This window comes from Dermacentor andersoni, chromosome 5 (genome assembly GCF_023375885.2).
Source record: "Dermacentor andersoni chromosome 5, qqDerAnde1_hic_scaffold, whole genome shotgun sequence".
Taxonomy (NCBI): Eukaryota; Metazoa; Arthropoda; class Arachnida; order Ixodida; family Ixodidae; genus Dermacentor; species Dermacentor andersoni.
The window spans coordinates 24,897,020-24,920,965 of NC_092818.1; the positions used below are offsets into that span (position 1 = coordinate 24,897,020).

At 43.9% G+C, this 23,946-nt stretch overlaps 1 protein-coding gene across 1 annotated transcript in view; it reads right to left on the bottom strand.

The window, feature by feature from the left end:
• Positions 1 to 1,856: 1,856 nt before the first annotated feature.
• Positions 1,857 to 23,946, bottom strand: part of LOC126529975 (LHFPL tetraspan subfamily member 2a protein) — a 200,160-nt gene continuing 178,070 nt past the window's right edge. Inside the window, exons 3-5 of the mRNA XM_050177441.3 lie at positions 18,857 to 19,108; positions 14,844 to 14,957; positions 1,857 to 8,194 (exon numbers count right to left, since the gene is read on the bottom strand). Coding sequence (XP_050033398.2) covers positions 8,052 to 8,194; positions 14,844 to 14,957; positions 18,857 to 19,108 — 509 coding nt within the window. The 3' untranslated portion in view covers positions 1,857 to 8,051. The remainder of the gene's footprint in view (positions 8,195 to 14,843; positions 14,958 to 18,856; positions 19,109 to 23,946) is intronic.

The following is a 23,946-nucleotide window of genomic DNA, read 5'->3' on the forward strand; positions in this document are numbered from 1 at the left end:
TTTACATTGTGCAACACTTCATTGTTTATTTAAAGGGACTGACAACTGGCCAGAATTTGTTGTGAGACTGGATGGAAACGAAATGATCATGATTTGTAGTGGTAGAATTCAGCACACTGTTCGCTATTTAAGTAGGAATTATAATTTTAAATTGGCAAGGAAAGTCTAAAAAACCAGTAATTGTCGAGACCTGGTGGTGAAATCTTGGTACTTCAGATGTATTCTATGAGATTAGTGTACGTAAGTCGACTGTTATTAAGTACAGCATAATTATTGCTTAAAATTGCAGTTGGTATAGCATTAGACACTTGCGCATTATTCTATGCTTCAGAAATAAAAAATGCTCGCGTAACTACAGCAACACACTGAACTCCCTATCACGTGTAAAGGCATCGTTTCGTTTTCGGTCCGATTGAATTCGTTTTGACTAGTTAAATACCAAAGCAGTTTGACAGGAAACCAAAAAAACACGTAGCTACTATTGCAGAAATAATTTAACAATTCGGAAAACATGAATCGCAGAGAAATCGACTCGTTAAACATCTTACTTTGTTACAGCTACGGCCACATTTGTCGTCTGCCTCCCACTAATGCCGGCGTATAATTGCTATTGCGCTCAGCTATCACAGTTTTCAGCATGTTTCCATTGTATGACTACATTCTCACTGCAGATCGAAAAATTCTGATAAAGAATGTTCCACTGTGTTTTCCGCATTAGCACTTCATGATTAGACACTCTGATGAGTAAGCTTTCCATTGCAGTAAAAAAAAAAAATAGAAGCACCACCAGAATTGATTGTCAGTCCCTTTAAATAATTTGAATTCAAGTGTACTTTTGAGAAGGGGTCAAACTGATACAATAAAGCAAGCAGCGCATGTGGAAATCAGTGGCAACAAACTCCATGGCAGGTGCATCGATGCTGAGATGGGGTCATTGTGTCGTAGCAGTGGTGCTGCAAACTCCGGCTGTCTCCCGACAGTTGGTCGGCCAGCGTGGCCATTGGCGGAAAGTCCGCAGACCTTTGCCGCATTGACAAGGGCACCGACACGACGAAGACCGCTGTCGCTGGTAGTCTGCCAACGGAAATCGGCAGGTTGTTGTTGCAAGCCTGCTGCGGTGGACCAGTGGACATGGCGTTGTAGTGCCGAGCTTGAGATCACAGGAGGTTTGATTCCGGTCGTGGTGGCCACATTTTGATAGGGGCACAACGCAAGAAAGCTTGTGTACTTAGATTCAGCTTAGATTAGAACCGCAGGTGGTCAAAATTATTATGAACTCCCCTCTGTGGCATGCCTCATAATCGGGTCCTGGTTTTGGTACTTAAAACCCCAGAATTAAAGTTTTTTAAGGTTGTCGTCTTAATGTGACCTTGAATTCACGATGAAATGCAAAGTAAGCACTTGCTGCTCGCTCTAACGACTTGACTCGTGACCTGTTCGTTGAGTCTCACTTTGTGGAAGTCGCTCTCACCTCACTATGCGAGAGTGAGGGCAGATGAGCATCTGCTGTCATGTTGCCAATCTCGAGCCTGGCTTTGTTTAGGCGTCTGAAGAGGTGCCACACTGTTGGAATGCATACACTGTTGTCTGTGGCTCTCTTAATGCTTCTCTGCTTTTAACGACGTACTACCTCTTGCAACAAAGCCCGTTTCCTGTGCTGATATCTTCACTATAGTGAAAGGCTACTGTACTTCATGTCAAGCAGCCCAGCACTTTGTTGCTTTCTTTGTCCATTTTCTATCCATGCCTTTGTAAGGTCTAGTTGCAAATGAACAAGACCATTTGATATATGAAGTAATATTTTTTGTACCAAGAGTACTGAAACAAACTGAGTATGGAAAGTGACACTGACGCAGTTTTCTTTTTGTACATATTTTATATTCAAAATACAACAGTTTTGTCATCAGACAAGCGAGCACGAAAAGCTTGCGGCATTCATCAAACAGGTGACAAACAACGCTCCAACTTGCAAAGGTATGTGGGAATCTGCAGCTTGTTTGAACAGTACATGATTTTATGCCACATTCAAGCTTCCTTTCTTTTATATTTTTCATTGCTGCAATCGCTAAGCGACGATGTGTAGCGATCTTGGTTTTGACTTAACGTCTCAAAATTCAAGAAAGATATGGAGCAACAGGCACTCATATTTTATCTGCTTGGAAGGCTTCTGAAGCTCCCTTTGGTCATCTTTCTGAATATGCAAAGATGTTCATAGTAGTCTCTCTTTTCGCATGCACCTGTGAGAATGCACCTATACGAATGATGAAACAGCTCGCCCTCAGATAGGTGTTGCTCTGTGCAGTGAATGACAAGGCCACATACAAGTGGCATCCGTGGTTCAAATAAAAACACTGCACGGCCAACTTCCTTCATTTGGCACGAATCTGTACATTTTTTTTTGTTGTGAAAGTTGCATGCAGTTTTGCTGACCTTAAGGTGTAGACAAAGTTCACAGAGTAGCAAAGGACTAGGGGAGTAGTGTCTGCATGGGAACAGTGACCAGAAAAAAAAAGAAGCAAAATATTTTGCTGTGCATCGATAGGGCCACACTGGATACAGCATGGTACTTAAGTTTAGTGATGCATTAATAACTTGCCGTGGTAAGGTTGCACACCATAGTACTGTAGCTCTACGCTAGGCAGATGATTCTGGCACAAACAGAAAACATGCTCAGTCATGCTACAAGAAACCGGACGTCTTGTTCATGTACAGTCTTCGTAAAAGAACTTGAACCCACTGCAAACAGCCGGGGAGCAGCTGCGCTTCGCTATCGCGGCGCTGCTCGCTTGCGCCGAGGATAAGGAGGGCGAGGGAAGCAAGTCTTTTACTCTCAAGCGCTGTTTGATAACAGCGCTCGTGAAAAACTAGTACGGCGAGCGCGGCGACGAGCGTGGCGCAAACGCGACGGTGGTGAAGCGGAAGCCAACCGACCGGCTAGTATGCCGTTTGCAGCGTATGCTGGATGAGCGGGTGGGGGTCTCCGGCGACTGCTGTCAAATGCGATACACTGAAATTTCGCAATTCCGAGTGTCCTAATCATCAGTTAATATTTTTCAGGACCAAATTTAAGGAACAACACCATGAATAGTCCCGCGCATGCTCGAAAATGGGCACTTTGCGAGGATCGTAGCTAAGATCTGACTTCAGCAGCTGAATGATATATTAAATAATGTGCCACAATGGCATCTCGTATTTGCAATCATAAATGCCATAAGTAGCAAGTTAATCAAGAAAGCATAAGCTTCAGGGTGGCAACTGCATCTCTCTATGAAGTCACATGGGGGGAGTGCATGCCTTCAAGGCATCGAGTGTCGCTTGGTCTGTGGTTGTCCCGAACAATTGCAGCTTGCCCATGTATTATACTGTAAACTAGCCAAGGTCCCTGGTTAAAAGGACGCTACGTATAACCCATATTTTTTCAAACTTCCTGTGAAGCCCTTTCTCGTATAGCTGAACGATACCTCAGTAAACTATATCCAAAATACTTCTTCCAGTGAACCTGTGACAGCGGTGTGACGCCTTCACTGTGCGGGAATTCTATAATCTTGTGGCCCTAGTCTACTTTACGCGATTCAAACGTGTGATGCCCAATGCAAACGGGATGAACTTACACAGGCCTCATGTGTGCTTGAAAATGGGCCCTAACGATAATGAGGCAGTGTGCACGAAGATATCAAGAAAGGCGAGGAAGTGGGCACTTTCCAAAATGCTGAGGGAATGGGTCTAACTCAATCGGCTACTCAGGCAGGGCAAACAACTTCTAGTCTTGAAAAGTTTTCATAATCTCGCTGTGGGTGTAATTAAAGAACTTCAACGCCAAACGCGCTCGTGTGGTCATTCCTTAGTGGAGAAGTGCGGTCAATGTATTTGAAATATTCTAACTGTGGTTACAGGCCCTTTCGTAGGGAGCCTTTGTAGTCGAAATTGCCGCTTCTGATCTTTTCTAAACGAACGATGACTGAAATGCCTGCATATTACAATAACACCTGGAACAACGCTAGACAGCATTGAGAGATGTCAATTTGTATTTTTATCTTTTGTTTTCATCGCACTCAGAAACACATTTAAGATGTTTATCTAAAAGTATAAGGTGAAGGCTCTTGCCTTTGAATGTGTAGGATGAAATTGTAAGAGGTAATTTCGATGATGACAATTTTTATAGCATAATGCGCTGCATGGAAGCCGGGCAGTTTTGCCCAGGCGGGCGCATTTACTCGCACGAAGCGCCATACCATGGCGGCTGCAAGACGACCTCGCAGCTGGCAGAACGAACGTCGCACTAGTTTTCCACGAGCGCTGTTATCAAATGATGTTTGAGAGTAAGAGACATGCTTCCCTCGCCCTCTTTATCCTCGACGCAAGCGAGCGGCGGTGCGCACCGGTGGTGGCAGCGTCGCGATAGTGGAGCGCAGCTGCTCCCTGGCCGTTCACAGCGGGTTCAAGTTTTTTGACCAAGACTGTACTTAACGAATGAGGGCAGCTCCACAGACAACAGCTAAAATGTTTCAGTTTGGTGTCAATAGCTAATGAGACTTACAACACTGGTGCCCCTAATTGGTTTTCTTGCATTATCATTATCAAACCTTTACTGTCAATACGGTATTAATATCAACACACATTAATAACTGATTTATACACTTCATAATCACTCTTGCAGCAAATTTAAAGGATATTGGACCAGTGCTGTACTCTGGCAAATTGTGCCAAGCAATACTACCAATGTAAAGAACTTGCGCAAGGCAAGCACACATTCTCGCAAACAAATCCATCGAAATCGTTTTTTTTTACCTTAACAAATGGGTAGCAGCCATGGCATGTCCTGAAGTTGTGCAGATGATTGCACAAAAGTTCTAGGGCCTATGACGACGTCGTTTTCTTAAGCTTGTATGTACAGCCAAACCTCGATGCAAATGAAAATGGATAGAACAAATCATTGCATATAATAAAGTAAATGAATGTTTCTTGACATTATCAATGTACAATGAATGTACACTTATAACAAATATCAGATATAAGAAAGGTATTTTGAAGTGTATCCGAATAGAAAATGTGAGAACTAAAGCATCTACTTCAAGAAAAGAGAAGCTATTGAGACCAAAATCCTTCCTTTTTTATTCTTTCAGAGTTAACCATATTGACCACTCTATCATCGCATGACGCCTTAGTTCTGGCTCCAGCAACAAATGATTAATTATGCCGTTTTCTGCAGCTGGTTCGAAGTGCAGCATGGCTTTGTGCCATAGGTGATATTTGACTGACATGCCACGGGCACGTGATGAAATGGTAACTGCTTGCCGAATTATGTAGGTGTGTTGAACAATTGGACCCATTACTAGCCAGCCAGGCTATGGGACCAAGCAAGTTTTGCGAAGTTTTCTGTAATGTGAAGATACAAGTGACAAAAAAAAAAAAAGACGAAACACTGCATGTCATCTTTTACTACCTGCTAAAAATTGCACGTCTGGCTGGGAGAAAAAAAGAACTGCAGTTCGTAAATGTTTTCTATTTGGCTTTGCTTACAATGTACTCATTGGCCTGCTGCCTTTTTTATTGTTGTGACGTTGAGAGAAGTGGTGCTTTATAGTTAGTTATTATGTCGCCAGTTGATGTAACAATTTGTAGACACTAGTGCCTTTTGGTAATGGCGTCCAGGTCTTATTACATGGAAGCTTGTATGAAAAACTGCGTGAAAAAAAAAAGAGAAAGAAACATGAAGACTTTCACGATTGATGTGATTAAAGAGCTCTGGGAGAATGTAGTGGGCTCTAAACCATTCCGAGTAATATTTGACCATCGAGCTGTTTTCGACTTCTGGTGACACCATAATGACTGACCTCTAATCCTGCACGAAGAGCCAACATGTGTTGAACGAGATGAAAGGGAAGGATGACAGAAGGATACGGTTCAGAAAGCTGAGGTCTCAGCGGCACAGTCAGACACTTTTGCCTGTGACCCCTTCATTGGGCTGACTGGTGCGTACGTCAGTAGTTTGCGATGCCATCCGATCACCACTGCAATCACTACGGCACAAAGCTGCACAACTGTGCAACACGCAGTGCGTGTTTTGAACTGGTTGTGCTAAAGGATGATAAATTTTTTATTGCCTGCAGGAGGAATTCAGGCTATTTAGCGTTATCACTGTGTTGACGAAGGCTAATGTATGTTGCTACGGAGAAAGAAAAAAAATCAAAAGAAATCTTGTGCCGGTACTCTTATAAAAGACACCGTTGACATGTACGCAGATGTTCACATGCAAGTCAAGGTGTACAGGAACAAATCTGAGGCGGCATTGCCACACTCCTATGCATGCAACGCACTTACAGTCTGACCTTGACAATTTGAATGTGGTCATCCATTATACATTTTTCTTTCTTTCAACAATGTGTATTAAAAACTAACACTCATTCAACAGGTGCGAGGTGCAGAACAAGATGCAAGATTAGTAATAAATTTGTTCTTCGGCACAATGCTGACAGCTGTTTGCTTCATAGCTTAGATCTGGAAGACCTTGTACAATGTTGCTGCAGTCGCTCAAAGCACTCGCATCACTTCACGACCACGTTTGAAACAGCTTGCGCGCAGTTAGACTTTTAAAGTGTCAACGTGAAAGGAGGACCTGAGTGACTGGGAAGATGTGCTTAAGAAAGCAAGAAGCTGCATACACTCTTTCATTCGGGACTTAAAACATTCCTTGCTACTTCATCGCCATCAGCACAGGCTTACATGAACGTCTCTATATGATATGTGCTTCCCATGTCCACATGAAAGCAATTTGATTGCACTTAGAAACACCAGAGTCAACAATTTTTTGAATGCGCACATTTTGTGAGAATCATCACGTAAAATGCTTAATAAGATCTTGCACTTTCTCGTGTGTCGGTGCTAAAAGCATTTTCATAAAACATGAGTAATGCTGCTGCACCCTTGGGTTCACTCGCATAGTAAACTGGAGCACAGGAAATGTTCTATTAACGTAAAAAGATTGCTTCAATCAAACAACTTGTCAGAGCCACAATGCTCTGCGGATGTTTAGACGACACAGAACTATCACAACGAACATTAATCAACGTCCTCATACTGCAGTCATTCTTTTTGGCATTATGTTGATAACAAAAAAAAATTATGCATTGTAACATTAGCTGCTGAAGATGAAATGCAAAGTTCAGTGCATGTATAGTGTGCAAAGGTTCCAATTACCACTTCTTTTTCTTTTTTTTTAAACATCTAACGTAGGCAGATAGGCATCGCAGTGACATCTTCTGGTTGCTAGCTACAAAAAAATTTAATTGATACATCCAAAGCAGGTACGAAAAACCCATCTCGTGACAGGAAGAGCTAGTGATAACGACAAAATCAAAATATGCACTCCCAAACACACAGTCTAGTACAGTTTTTAAAAAACGTCACGTCGCAGTAAGTTATCAGTTGCCACGGCCACAAAATACTCGGTTGCAGCACACACACACAAAATAAGGTGAAATCAATGACTAAATCAATACACTGCATGAGAAAAAACAACAGCATTTTGCACAGTGGCGTTTTTGGCGTTTTCACCAAATTACTACCTGCACGGCATATGCAGTATTTTTGCGCTGAAAATTCAATTTTTATTGACTGCCAAGTGGGGTCATTGGTTATATGCATATATTGACTTTGGCTGCGAATTTACGGCATTGATATCTGCACTGCTGTGAGGTCGCACCTGAAGGCAAAGTGTGCACGGCAGGAAGCACAGTGGTTACCAACTGCACAATAAGAACGTGGCTTTTGGATAGAGTTGACTGCAATGTTAGTTTGTAAAGCATTGTCATGGCGGTCAAAGTGTCACAAGACAGATATGACATGCTTACAAGCGACTACTTAATATGTGAGCTCCACAGCCATTCACTAAAAAAAAATAACAGGAACATTCACTTCCAAACAGAGTAGGTACCAGCAAATGATAGTGGGCCACAAATGGGACGGTGCAGTCCGTTCACAGATTCCTAGCGAAAGCTGTAAGTGCGGCAAGGGGGACGTGCAACTGGGATGGACTGGTGCTGGCAGCGCAGCTAGAGCAAGCAGATGAGGTTTTTCCCTTCCAGGATTTCGTCCTGCACTTTGTCGCTCGACGTGGAAACCTCGGCTTGGACAGACAGCACCGAACAGACAAATGTGACGAGTGTCGAGCCAATGGCCAGGTAGAAGGCCCAGCCTGGGAAAGAATGCAAGTAAAGTTTAAGCACACATTCTGCAGTAGCATGTTGAATTCGGCTGGTTCGTACGTTACAAAACTCAAAGGAAAGGACGCTAAAAAATGGGATGATGATGAGAGTAGGCAAACATGGTGCTAACAACAACCAATTTTTATTGCTTGTAGACATCAATATATATAGCAGAAGCTCATTCATACGTCTTTGGAAAAAAATGCGAGAGAGAACGTACTAACTGGAAAACGTACGATCCAAAGCAGCTAAAGAACTGCAGACTAAACTGTACCAGACATGCATGTAATGCGAAGCGTTGCACAAATCGTGGCATGACACACCGACACGCGTCGAGCTGGTGGTGCTCCCACGGCACGAGATGTGTTTTGTTGTTTTTCTATTGCACAGCGCCTTAACACGGCGATGGGAAACAGAAACTGAATCGAGTTTGTGGGTTACGCCCAATGCCGCATTAGCGAATGGTGACACTCGCATCACGCTGCCTGTAGCAAGGGATGGTGGCGCTTTTGTGTTATTGCCTTCTAAAAGCGTACCGTGCACTTCCAACAGCACTACACGCCATGCGCTGTAAAATAGATAGGTGAAGATGGTTATTGCAATGGGTTGGTGGCGATAGCTGTGAATGCGGTGTGCAACGGTCCGGGAGAGGAGTTTTTATTACCAAAATTAGAAACTGAGTACGCGCTGGCGTTTCTACGCGGGATGGGCGGGCGAGTATTGCGGTAAAGCTGCCGTGGCGGGTGGCTACTGTTCTCGATTGTGCACGCCTCCCACCTTTCCTTATTTACATGGGATCTAACAGCTGGAAAACGTATCACACGATCACAGTTTCGCGATGTACTGAACGTTGGTGCTGAAAAATTTTGATTTCTGGGAATGTATGAACCGGTAAAAAATAAGCATAATTCAATTAGCTCTTTTTTGTGTTCTCAATTGTGAACGTTGGCACCGGGAAATCGTACGTAGCAGGATCAGATCAACGAGGTTCCACTGTATCGAAAGTATATGCAGTCAGTAGAAGGAAACAAACAAACAAGGACATAAAATATCACTGTTAACAGAGCGATGTCATATGCAGGGTAGATGGAATGTAGTGATAGTGAAGGTACTCTCACACAGTTTTCACCACTCTTATGGATGGTGAAGGCTTCAACGATTTTGCGTTCATGTTGTTCAACATAGTACTTGCCTAAACATGCACACTCATCAAGCATGGGCTTGCAGCTAATTTCTTGCAGTGTTCGGTTAGATGGCCGCTAAGCGAACCTTTTAGCAAGTATGCATGCTTGAGATGTCTGTCACTGATGCACTGCCCACAGGAAAGCAATCTTCGCTAAATCACAGCACTCCGATATTTGACGAATGGTTACACATGCTTCATTTTGCAGCGTGGTTTTGCACCATCTTTGAAAACCCTTTTGCAAAGATGGCAAAGCTTGTTGCATGCATTAAAGACAGCACTGAACAGACTCTGCCCTATTACCTTGGCAGCACAGGATGGGTGAACGCCTGCCCAAAGAAACTGCATTTCCCATTCACTGTTTAATGTAGACGCAACATCGGACATGATTGGAAATACATCAGACAGTAAAACTTGCCACAGTGAATTGGTGGCCACAGCATTCTAGCGCATAGCACAAGGTCATGGGCTCGATTGCAGGCCATCGCGGCTGCATTTTTAGTGCAGGTAGAATGCAAGAACACTTGCGCATTTAGATTTAGGTGCATTAAAGATCCTCGTGCATTAAAGATCTCCTGGTGATCAGCATTAAACAGGAGAGTACAGCATCCCAGTGTTGCTTTCAGGTGTTTCAAAGCTTCACGAGTCAATCAATCAATATCATGTTCCCACTGTTACGTAACATTGCAGAGAACCAGATCAAGTGATTGCCAACTCCACCAGCAAATGCAAATGTATGGTAGTCATTCTTTCAGTGGGAAAGAAAGACCCAGAAGAATAACCTTGTCTTATTTATAGTAAATTATTGATTAAGAATGATGCTACAAGATTTGTTATAAAAGGTTTTTTTTTTTTTTTTTGCTCCCTAGGGCTTACACTAATTATCGACATACAATATTGGCATTCACAGCGATTCAATAAGTGGTTTACCTAAAGTGCTAAAGACTGTGTCTTCATTTGCAACGTCACATAGTAGTGACGGTGAAGAAGGCGAACTGTGATTAACGAAACTAGCGTTTTATTAAGCGAACTTGTGCCCTCAAAAGCAGGCTACACTCAAAGAACAATGATAGCGGCGAACACACTCGGCGATCATTGAAAATGTAATCAGCGGGTCAAGCGCGTCAGGTTTTATACATGAGCCACCAAACATTCCAGAGTAATCGCTGGTGCCCGCGTGTTTTCAAGAAAGTTTTATACCATTCGCTTCATGCACACATGCAATAAGATTACAGAGTTCGGCGACAACAGACAGCAGGTAGAACCATCGATAACATTCCAGAAACTTGCGATACATGCAGGTGCCTCCTGTGCCAAGCGATAATATTTGTTAGACGATGAAACGCGATCATTCGATAAAAAAGTACATGTGTCAATATTTATTTGGGATATTATCTGTGCAGTTTGCTTTACTATGATTGAAATTAATACTAGATTGAACAGAAATCTCCTGCCAAGTGTGAGCTCAAGGTTACTGGACATGGTGGCCACATTTTAGTGGAATGCAGAAACACTTGTACGCAATGCTATCTGCACATTTGAGGATGTCAGCGAATTGAAACTAATTTGGAGAGCTCACTATGTCATCTCGCCTAAGCTCCGTGTCGCTCTGGGAAGTTAGACCCAATAGATTGATTGATCACTAATCAACTACATCGAGTCAAGGCTACCAAGGGTTCTACATGATGTGAAAGGCCAAGTGATTGCAGTTCATGCTTGGTGTCCACACACAATGTCAGGCACAGCCATGCAGTTCCAGTTCCATGTGTCCCAGTACTCTCACATTAAATCCAAATTCTCCCAATGAAAAGGGTAGTGAACCGGGCATGTTTTGTTACTCACAAATTAATTTCTTGGAAGATTCATACAAGTCCTAAACGGAAATGCTTCTCAGTTAGTATTCTGACAGAAAAACGCATTTACAGCAATCCAGCTTCAATACTTCAATGAGCAGCATCTTTTCAAATAAACTCAGTTGGAACTCCTCTTGCTCTGTCCTCGCCTACTGCTCCGCAAAGTTTTCCGTGTCAACAATTAACCAGCTCACCCACTTTAAGCTACTTACACTATGCGCAACAGCTGATTGTGACAATACATAGACTAAAGCCAGGGCCACTAAACAGGTGGCCTTACTTTGCACAAAGCAGGATGTATTTGGCAAGTGCTAAGGTGTGGATATTTATGTGAGGCCAAAGCGGCATGCGAACGTATTGCATTATAATGTATCATCAAACCATTGCCTCATGCCTCATGCAGCTTTCTCTGCCAAGTTAATGGTATAACTTCCTGCCTGAGGAATAAAATCACACTTGTTTCATCACTGTGAGGCGTGATCCTTCCACTGGCATCATAACTGCAGCACAGGTTCTATGTACGTACATTGCAAGAATATTTGAAGCTGCTGGAGACGACTGTGAACAATATGCTGTTATCCATGTTCACCCACCAATACTACTAAAAGGAAATGTCTACCGTTTCTCAAGGACCTTCTAGTATTTTGTAGTGCAATAGAAATCGCACCTTTCAATGTATCTAAACGTGCAGTGGTCTTTTTGGGAAGGGACCACAATTTTTGAAACAGACTTTTTCAATGTGCGTAGACTCCTCTTGAAACTGTGTGCAGGCACCTACAACACTGACTAGTGGGTGCAATGGAAATGCTATGCCGGAAAAAGTGAGAAACGGAAAGCGCATAAGGTTTCCACAGGAACGGTTACTTTTTATAAAACACTAAGATTATGACCCTAACAGGTGTCCTCAGCTTACTTGGTTGCGTAAGTCATCAATTTTCTTTTCTTTTTTTCAGTGTTTCCTATAGGTGCAGTCTGTGTAGCCTGTTTTTGATGGCATTGGTGGCACAATCCAAGCCTTTTGTGCAACGGTCTTGTGCGCACATTGTAGTAACGAGTACCCACTTGTGAAGACGCTGGCACACCTTAAAAGCAACCATTTTCGATCCTTGCACTACTCCCATGACACGATTCCCTCTGGCAGCACTGGCACGCATCATCATGTTGAGAGGGCACACTTGAGAACCCATTGACTCATAACTCCATTCGTCTGTATGTGAGCAGCACCAGCTTTTGCTATGTGCTAGCTGGAAATGAGAAAACTTACTCTACGATGCAAAAAAAAAAAAGTTACCAGAAGTAGGAAGTACAATCTTAAGCAATGTATGTAAGCAAAATAACTCGGCATGTGCAGGTTTTAGGTCAAGTGACGGTACACAGTTACGTTTACGCTGTTTTACCGTCAAGTGAGAAAACTCGAAATTTCTAAAAAATAGTAGTGAGTATTCCTCTTCCATTTTGGAGAGCATTTTTTCACAATCGTACCTGTCTTCATCCTTGCCTCATGATTGGAAAACAGCAAATTCACAGATCTGGCGAAACTCAAGATCCTTTTAACTACAGGCCCATATCAATTACCTCAGTACCGTGCAAAATTATGAAGCACATCATATTTTCTAACCTTGTCAACTTTCTTGAAGAAAATGATTTTTTCTCGAACAGTCAACATGGCTTTCGCAAATTTTTTTCTTGCGAGACTCAGCTGGTAACTTTCACTAATGATGTACATGTATATCTTGATAGCGGTTTTTCGACTTATTGCATATTTTTGGATTTTTCGAAAGCTTTTGACAAGGTCAAACATGTACTGCTACTACACAAACTAAGCGCACTCAACATTGACCCGGGAGTACTCAGCTGGATCCAATCGTTCCTTTCGTCTCGTTCCCAATTTGTTGTAACTAATGACTCCACATCTAACGTGGCTCCAGTTGAATCCGGTGTTCCACAAGGGTCTGTTCTTGGTCCTCTTTTATTTTTAATATATATTAACAATTTACCTGATAACATTGCCTCACAAATTTGTTTATTTGCTGACGACTGTGTTATATATCGAAAAGTAACTAATCCATCTGATATAGCTACCCTTCAATCCGATTTAAATGACATGTCTAATTGGTGCCTCACTTGGTGCATCAAACTAAACATTAATAAATGGAAATCTACGCGGATTTCTCGTTCTAACACAACTTGCGCTACCTACGCCCTCAATGATTGCCCCCTTCAATCTGTTTCATGCTACCGTAATCTGGGCATTCATATAACTAGCGATCTTCCTTGGAAGCAGCATGTACAATATGTAATATCTAAAGCTAACCGCTCCTTAGGATATTTGAAGAAAAATTTTTCGCTGGTGCCAGTTTTATTAAAACGGCTGTTGTACACGACATATGTCTGCCCCCAATTAGAATATGCCTCATCCGTTTGGGATCCTCATCAGATCACATTAATTAACGAAATTGAATCAGTGCAACATCGCTCTGTCCGTTTCATCTTAGCTAACTACCATCGCACTGCTATTGTTACATTAATGAAGAGTACCCTTCAAATCCCATTATTATCTCTTCGCAGAAAAGAATCACGCATTTCCCTTTTTCATAAAATCTACTACCACAACGCATATCTTCGCCCTCTTTGGATCCAGCCTGCGCCTTATTATTCGGCTCGTCGTGACCACTTACATAAAGTTAACGTACCTCGTCATAACATCGTCGCGTGCTCACAATTATTCCTTCCTAGGACTTCAGTCGACTGGATTAATCTACCTACATCATTAGCAAGCATCAGTGACCCCACTCGTTTTAAGAATGCACTAATCAACATAAAATAATGTATGGTGGCAAATGGCATAATTATGTACTTATTTGTGAACATTGTCTGCATGCTAAAGTGTACTATTTCTGTATTTTCATGTTATGTAAGTCTCTGTTATTTGTTATCAATGCATTACTAGTTTTTTCATATTGCTTTTGTTCCTTGGAAATTCCTTGAACTAATCCTGTATTTTTTACTCTTGGAATGTATTCTTGCCCCTCCCCTCTGCAATGTAGAATTATGTACCTTGAGGGTATCACAAATAAATAAATAAATAAAAAGTGACACCACACGTCACTTTTAGACCATTTTCAATGCCAAATTAAAAATACAATTCCTTGTTAATGGAATAACAGCACACACTTGTTTCCATCAATGTGACACACAATCTGCTCATTCCCATGCCAATTCACAGAAATGTTCCGAGCGGTAGACAGTCCTCTTAAGAAGCTTGGTTCAATTTATGTGAAACCCCTTGCATAAACAAAATGTGTTTACAGTCAAAGCAAGAACACTACTGTGCGCTACACATAAGAACTAATGGCGAGAAATTATCAAGATTTTAAGATATCCTATGTCTGGATGAAATTAATGCCACAAATGTCTAAATGTGTAGGAATGTTGTGGCCCATTGATGATCCTCTGACAGGCGATGCCACATTTGAATGTAGAGTTTCAGGGATGAGCTTCCGCAAGTATGTTAAACTGCACCATCTTCACATTTAACGTGCGAAAGGTGCGCCTTCCCTGCACTGTTGCAGAGCGAATTGCCTCTCCGAGCTGTGCTCTTACCTAAAGAGCAGCCTCCCAGCATGAAGGGCTCCGAGTGTGGCCCGCACACTGTGTGCACTCTCCGAGTGCCCCAGCCAGCTGGATACAGCAGCAGCCCAAGCAGGAACATCAATCCTGCATCACCAATTACACACATACATACGTACACATACAATTTTGAAAGGCAGCAGAAACCATACGCGAACACAGAGACGAAGGAGCGTGGAAACATGGCACTGAAGTCGCAACTAAACTTAATTGGAAAAGATGAACAAATAAATACACATCAAGACGAAAACCCTGCATTCTCAATGAAAGGCAGAAGAAACAAACAAAAGGGACGAAAGCAGTGATCAAAACCTCGTATCCAAGAAATCAAGCTAACGGTCATAAAGCATTTTAGATGGCATGCTGATACAATCTCCTGCTTTCTAATGAAAAAAGTGCTTCCGTCGTTTCCCTTGTGAACTGATTCTTCTGCTATTTTAATGCTGATGTTTCCTACAAGTTTGGGGTGCATTTTCAAATGTCGATACGTTATGGTAAATTGGAATATTCCGCAGTTCGCAATGATTGCTCATGTTGTTTTAATCTTACATTTAAGCATCTCCCAGTTTGTCTAATACATGATTTTCCGCATGTCACTGGAATGGAGAGGACCACCTCAACCTTACAAAGCATGTGTTGTATATGCTTGATATCACACATGCTTTTTTTCTTTCTTAGTTCCTAGCACCTTTCTTTGCACAGATCTACAAATTCTGCATAGCTAATTGAGAGCAGAGAACGCTATGATGACCTTGTATCTCAGGGCCACATTTTTCAAGCCATGAGACAGGCAATGCGAGTACGGAACAATTACTGTCTTCTTTCTAACCAACAATGGCTTTTCTTTGCCTAATGAACAGCTGCCTGTCGCCCACTGAATTTTCTAAATTCAGCTACAAATTTATTGGCTGCAATTTGTTGTGTTCATGGTCCTTCTTTGTATTCATGTGTGGTTTGTGCAGCTGTTCAAATTATGCATTTCAACCAACTAGTCCGAGTACAAGTTATGTTCATACATACATACATACATACATACATGCATGCATGCATACATACATACATACATACATACATACATACATACATACATACATACGATCCGGACAAGACCAACGAAATTAATCTCGTTACCCGGCAGGTCGAATGAAACAAGTTCCAGAAGAAGCGCGAGAACACACCGCTCATTCACTTGGTAGCAGTTGCAAGTGTCTAACCGAGGCAATCTGCCAGAGTCTAACCCCAAATAAAACACACGCCTACATTCCATGTAGGCGTGCGTAATTAGAAAACTGACGTAAAAATAATGTTAAAGCACCTAAATGAAGTCGAAATATAACGTGCACCAGATTCTATAGCAAGAAAAATGGTCAATGTTCTAATATCTGCTGCACAATAACGGCCCGTTTCCAAAAGTCAGCTTAGCCGCAGTCACTCCTGTTATGCTGTAAAGCATACAGACGCCACGAAGCAAGCTGTAGTATTGCGTGAATTCATGGCGACTGCGCCAGTTGAAATAAAATTTCTGTTTTGTCATCTCGCTTTGACTGATGTCACATAGCAGTTTTGCCCTACTGAACCGCGATCGAAAGAAACCAGGTTAGCAGAAAACGAGAAAACGGTAGCATTTCGGCATTAAAGAAAACAAGGACTATTTGATTTCAGAACCAATGTAGCTGGGCTTTACCGCAGAAGCAGCGGCCGCAATGTGCCCGAGGAACAGTGAAAATGGTCACAAATACGTTTGCACGTATGCAGCACGAGAATGTGTATTACCCGTGGAATAAGAGTACATTTCACCGCACCTCGACAAGATACGCGAGGTGATTCTGGCATCAAGCGCGGCCGGGAACTGTCGGCCCAGGCCTGCGGAGAAACATACGCGTGCTACCATCTACTACAGTGCATGTACTTTCAGAGGCTGTGAAAGTCTTGCGCAGCAACATGTGAACGCTACGAACACTAATTAATTAAACCCCCCAAGTATATTGCGGCACTGTACCGTGGAAGCTGCGGGACTCCTTAGCCAATAGGAAGGCCGAATGCCCTTAAGATGCGTTCATCCGCGCTGCGTCATCTGCTCGGCGGTTGCTCAATTCACGTCATACAACGGGCACGCGCATGGACCTTACATGTCACATGTCGCTGTAATGTATCACGCGCCAAGAAAAAAACTCTCGAATCCTCCCACCAATCGAACAGTTACGCCTGGACCAATATTCCAGTGCGTGAGGACATTGCCTGTGTATACCTCGTGCCTTCATCAGCGCCGTGAATGACTTGTGAGATGGAGCAGACTTCACTCAGAGTTCACATTCGTGACCCCCCCCCCAAAAAAAAAAACAAAAATAAATAAAATAAAATTAAATAAAACATAGCACATTATGTATCTAAGAAAAGGGATACCTATGCGTTACGTAATGAAATGAAACATTAAGTATTGTACTTTTTATGTCGCAAAACATACAGTGTTTACTACATGAAAAGTGCGCAGATATGAACCACCGAACGAGCGGAATGACACGTTCTTGTGACCAGAAGTCACGGGCCGAGCGCTTGCGATCACGACCAAAACATGGCGTGCGTCGCATACTGACAGCAGAATGATATGCAAATAATATCTGATTTTACAGGAACTTACGTCCACAAGTTGTACATATGACACATGAAGCAGTTATTCAGTAGAAAGTGTCGAGGAATCAAAAATACAAATGCCCTGCGAAACGCGCGCGGAGTGAGACTACAAACGCAGTAGTTGGCGACGAGTGCGCATGCGCCTTGAGCGAATAAAGTCCGGGCGCGCGCGCGCACGCACGCACGCACGCGCGCGCGCGCGCGCGCGCGCACACACACACACACACACACACACACACACACACACACACACACACACACACACACACACACACACACACACACACACACACACACACACACACACACACACACACACACACACACACACACACACACACACACACACACACACACACACACACACACACACACACACACACACACACACACACACACACACACACACACACACACACACACACACACACACACACACACACACACACACACACACACACACACACACACACACACACACACACACACACACACACACACACACACACACACACACACACACACACACACACACACACACACACACACACACACACACACACACACACACACACACACACACACACACACACACACACACACACACACACACACACACACACACACACACACACACACACACACACACACACACACACACACACACACACACACACACACACACACACACACACACACACACACACACACACACACACACACACACACACACACACACACACACACACACACACACACACACACACACACAGAGAGGAAGAAGAAAAAGAAAAGAAAAAGAAAATTGGAGGACGCTTAAGCTTCGCCTTTAAGAGTGGAACGCCATAGCATTCAAAGAACCCTGACTGTTTGTCATGCTTCCCGGCAACTGCAGCTTTCGTAACCGTAACGTTTACTGGGAAATGCTGGCTTCGAATGCTATGCACGAAGGCGAGCTTTCTGGTAGAAGCGCGCCATCTTGCATGGATCAATCTCCTGTTATTGTTTCGCACATTTCATATTTCAGTCTGAGAAGAGCTTACATAAAGGACATGCGCAGTCGGTGTGTTTTTCCATTACAATTGTTTGAGGGCTGCCGCTCTCAAAATTCCGAGGGATAACTTTGTAAAGAATGAAAGACAAGATATGACCGACTTTGGTGTTAGAGAAGTGGTTGGGTATGCGTGGTTCGGAATTTGGTTTGAGAATACTTTTGTCGAGGAGACGTGCGACGCTGGACGCCGAGACGGTATTTTCTGCGGCACGGGCTCCTTAGCGCTGAAACGAAAAAAAAAATGTTGCCAAAGAGGCCGTCAATTCGCGGCTTATAATAAGGTCGATAGAAGGACGCTCACCAGCGACGGCCTGCACGGTGCCGGAAACGGTGAAGATGCTCTTCTTGAGCACGCTCTGGACGCAGCATCCGAGCACGGCGGACAGCACGGTCATCGCCATCAGCACGAGGCCGATGGCGAAGAACGCCAGCGACGCCTTCCATGGACTCGGGAACTCGTCCGACGGCATCGACAGCGACGTCACGAACGGAGCGCAGTTGTCCGTGAACAGCTCGTCGATCTGGTGCAGCTTCACGCACCTGTTGTACAGGCCTGCGACATACGCAATTAGGGACGCGATTGGCGCGATGAAAACGATTTCTCGGACTAGCCGAAGCGATGTGTGGAGGGACGACACTATGTTAGAATGACAAAAGTACACATAAAGAAAAACAAACCGCTTACTTTTGCTTATCTGGCAGGAGCATGTTCATTCATTCAGTCATCATCATCAGCCTACTTTATGTCCACTGCAGAAGAATTAGGCCTTACCAAGCGATCAATTTTCCTGTCTTGCAGCAGGTGACTCTTCCCAACGGCTGCAAACTTTCTCATTTAAAATCACACCACCTAACCCTCGGTAGTCCTCCCCGACGCTTTCTTTCCCTTGGTACCCATTCTATTACTCCAATATAGCGCCGGTTATTACTAGTGGCGAGTGGCTGATGACGAAAAAGAGAATGCTCCCCTTCCCCCCCTTCCCCTATATTTTAGTACATTTGGCGCTTATATTGCTGTCTTCCTCGCCGAAATAAACCAGTCGCGAAGGTAGCTTTCGTGCCTTTACCCTTGTTAGTAAATTCTAAAGACAGCATATTAGAGAAATAGGTAAAATTGAGTTCATGCGACACATCACCAGCACTGGGGTAGATTAGGAATGAACTTATGATGACTGAGCACTCTTTAACTAAGAATACAACGCTTAACATTCACAAGTTGACGATGTCCACGTAGGACAGGGATTGAGAGAGCTAGAACCGTAATAATAATAATAATAATAATAATAATAATAATAATAATAATAATAATAATAATAATAATAATAATAATAAACGAGAACAATCGCAGAACCATTGCAACCGCTATCATAAGGACCCTTTTAAGGTGACTACGCCACACAAGAACAATCTCTGCGGCAAAGCACGCTTTGCAGGTAACAACGTAATTTAACGCGCGCGCCATTTAATCTTACCCCAATTTATCTCCACCGCTGTGTCGTCACAGATAATGAAAAGTACAGGGCGTCTACCAAGTTGACATTTACAAATTCCCTGAGTTTTCCAGGTATTCCCTGAGTGCCTTTGCGAAATTCCCTGAGTGATGCAGAACTACATTTTATGTCAAGACAGGCTGAAACCATATTGCCCGATGCTGTCACTCAAGTAAACATATAAAAAACAAAAAAAAAACGACTTAATACAATTTGAATACTAAGGAGTGGTGTTTATGATATTCAAAAAGAGAACAGAAGGGAGGAGTTAGTAAAATGCACAGCAAATAAAATGTCTTCAAAAATAATTGCGAATCGAGTTGGACATTCTCAAATACGAATAAAAAGGAGATGCATACACAAGCAAATATTTCCGAATGTGAGCTTTTTCTATCAACTGATAGCAGGCTCTGTGGTATGAGGCTCGAATTGAATTCATGCGACACATCACCAGCACTGGGGTAGATTATACAACGTTTAACATTCACAACATCAAGTTGAAGATCTCCACACAGGACAGGGATTGAGAGAGCTAGAACCGAAATAATAATAATAATAATAATAATAATAATAATAATAATAATAATAATAATAATAATAATAATAATAATAATAAACGAGAACAATCGCAGAACCATTGCAACCGCTATCATAAAGACCCTTTAAAGATGACTACGCCACACAACAACAATCTCTGCGGCGAAGCACGCTTTGCAGGTAACAACTTCTCTCAACATTGAATTAACATTAAATTCTCTCTTAACAATTGAGATTCTCTCTCAACAGCTCATAAGTCAACGTCAGCTGTCCTAACATACTCTCAGCCCACGCACGACGCCTCAGTGTTGTGTTTCACTGCTTTAAAAGTTTATCTTGGTATGGGTGAGGGACACCTGCATCTCGGCATCAGCCAACACTTTGTTTTTTGAGCTCAAGCTCCTTCAAAACGGCGGCAGCATTCTTCTTTTCCCGTTCATTCCTCAATGCGTACGTGCTTTCCGTTTTCGTCCTCCTTCCGCCGCACATTCGCCCTGCGGACAATTTGAAGCATCTCCTTGGTCAGTTGAACAGTCCACGTCCGATTTTTCGAACTCCTTAGGGGCTGCGAAAACGTCCGAAAAATCGGCCCGTTGGAAAAAAAATAAATGCATGTCATTTACTGCCGTTAAAGGCTCAAACCGCCACAGGCACATTCGAAAACACTCTGAAGGCCTGTCGGTACACGTATTAGGCATATCGGTGCTTGTATTGTGACAGGAAATACCGGGTACACGCGTGTATGATTAAGAAATACATCCTGTGTCCCGTGGCAATAGCCCCGTCCCACGCTTGTTATGCTTCACTGCAATACTTTTGCGCATGCTTCACCAAGTAACATTTCTGTAAGGAGGCGAAGCTGACTTTCGGGACCGGCATTATGCAACGCACCGTGCTTTTCAAGCTTCTAAGCCAATCGCGAGGACCACAAAGGCAGAGTCCGTGCCATTGCTGACAGCAGCGAATTCTTTCAATAAAAAACACGGCACCCAACGGCAAGAAGCTTCATAGCGAACGTCGAAGCAGCTAGGCTTAGTGTTGCCGCAGTGATGGCTCAGGCTGCCAGCACATCTGCATGCGAGAGCGTCGGTTCGAGGCGGCGAGGCAAAATGGCAGCGGTGATGGCTTTGATTAATGCCGTTTCGCACCTGTGGGCACGGCAAAACGTACGGAAAATCGGACGGCGAAGAGTTCTTGCGTCCGAAACTTCACACGTTCTCATACATTGACCCTATGGGCAGGGGCGTAGCCAGGGGGGGGGGGGGGGATTATGGGGCTTCAGCCCCCCCCCAAATTGTTTCGTGCTGTTCATGCACCGTCGACCAAAGCAACCCCCGGCGCTGGGAATCATTCTGGATTTTGTGTAGGAAGTCTTTTTCACGTTCGAAAAGACATTTTACCGCGAACATTGCGAACTAGGCTGGATTTCGTGGCAACGCCCATTCACCGGGAGTCGCATACAGCAAGCAGCCCCATCCGAGCACAAAGTTTCAGGGGCGTTTTGATGGCGAACGGGCTCGCCGCGGAATCGCGTGGAGGCCGCGGAATCTACGGAGCGCATGGATGTCAATTCCTAAACTTTATGGGTATAACGTTCTCACAAACTTTTGATGTGAAAGGTGCATTGACATTTCCAAAGTTGTGCTTTAGATATTCAATTGCGGAAGCTTGTGGGTTTAATGTTGTTATAAACATTTGACGCCAAAGGTGCATTGACTTTTATGAAGTCTTAGATCGGAACATACAGCGAGACAAGCCAAATCAACACACTATCAGACAAGTTGACAAAGCACGCAGTAAGGTCCGATGAGACGAAGCGTTGTGGTAGTTCACTTGTGCCGTCATGTCGCATAAAAAAATATCAACATTTTTTTTTTTCACCTGCGCCAAAGCAACCATATCAAGCCAGCCAGGGTAACTGCGTTCTTATTTATTTTTCTACTTTGACTTTTATTCGCGAGGACACATTGAGCCATGTTGTGCCATTACCACCAGCCCGGATTCCGAATCTACAAGATGCAGAATTTATCCTGCGAACGCCCTTTGGACAAACCCGGGGCTGCGCCGAAAGGCACAGCGCCCTAATTCTCCCTGGACAAGTCAAGATGGTGATCCGTCAAGCAGCGCCGTCCTGAGGAGAAGCATCGGCGAGCGAAATGTCCAAACGTGCAACAAAGTGCCAGACAGCCCGGCGCCGTATTTCCTTTTGCCTGGAAGTCACCGCGCGCGCCAACTTTGAACCGGGTGGCCAGCGCGGTCGCTGGTTGGACCTCTCGGACGACTGTCGAGTGCTGGCTTTGTATTGGGCCGTTTGAGTGACAATGGTTTCTCGGGGCATTATAAGGCCCGACGCAGCCGCCTGGAAAACCGAATCCGCCGACCCACCGGGAGCTGAGTGCCGCTCTCGACTGGAGTGAGATGTGTCACGCGTTGGAGTCTCAACGGACGTCGCCGAGCGGGAACAGTCGCGTTTGCTGTTAGCTCTCGGCCCCCGTGCCGATCCGAACTTGTCCTGTATAATGACCTGTATATAGTGTATAAAATCCCTTTCGTTATTCTCATCGACGCCTGACTCGGAGTCTTCGCTACCAACGCTCTGTCACGAAACGGGTGACGAGCGCTACGGGACCACCTCAAAGTCGTAACAGTGGTGGCAGCGGTGGGATGTCGTAATAGTGGATGGCAGCTACGGGATTGACCGGCATCGGCTACCTCGGCGCAGTGAGTGCCTGAAGTTTACCTCAAACACCAGACTTTCTCTGACACAGGTTATAGTAGCTTAGGGAAGGATTTGGTGTTGCATTGTGTTAACCTTGTGTGTTTCAAGCCTAGTGAGAGTGTTTTGAAAACCAGGGGATGCTGAGGGGGTAAACAGGGCAGTGTGTGAAATACTTGCGGTTGTCTTACTAGTAGCGTTATAGTAGCCTACGGCAGGTATATTCAAAAAGGGTAAACAGCAGGAGGACAGTGTGAACAATGGAGAAGTACAAGGTCAAAGAACTTCTCAAAATTTGTGAGGAGTTGGGCATTGAGTTGTGCTCAACCAAAAAAAAGAATGCGATCCTTGAGGTCATGAGGACTGAGGACGTAACGGCTGAGGAAGCCGAAGAGGCATGGGCGGGTATCAAGGAACGTCGCGAGGAGGAAAAGGAGGAAAGGAGAGAGAGTCGTGAGCACGAGCTTAAAATGAAAGAGTTGGAGACCCGAAATAGCGCGCCGGCGCCTAGTCTCACTTCTAACGTTCCAAGAATACGCGATCAACTTCCACCCTTTGTCGTCGGAGAAGATATGGCCAAATACCTCGTGAAATTTGAGCACGTGTGCGAACGGAATAGCATTGAGCGATCCCTCTGGGCACAGAATC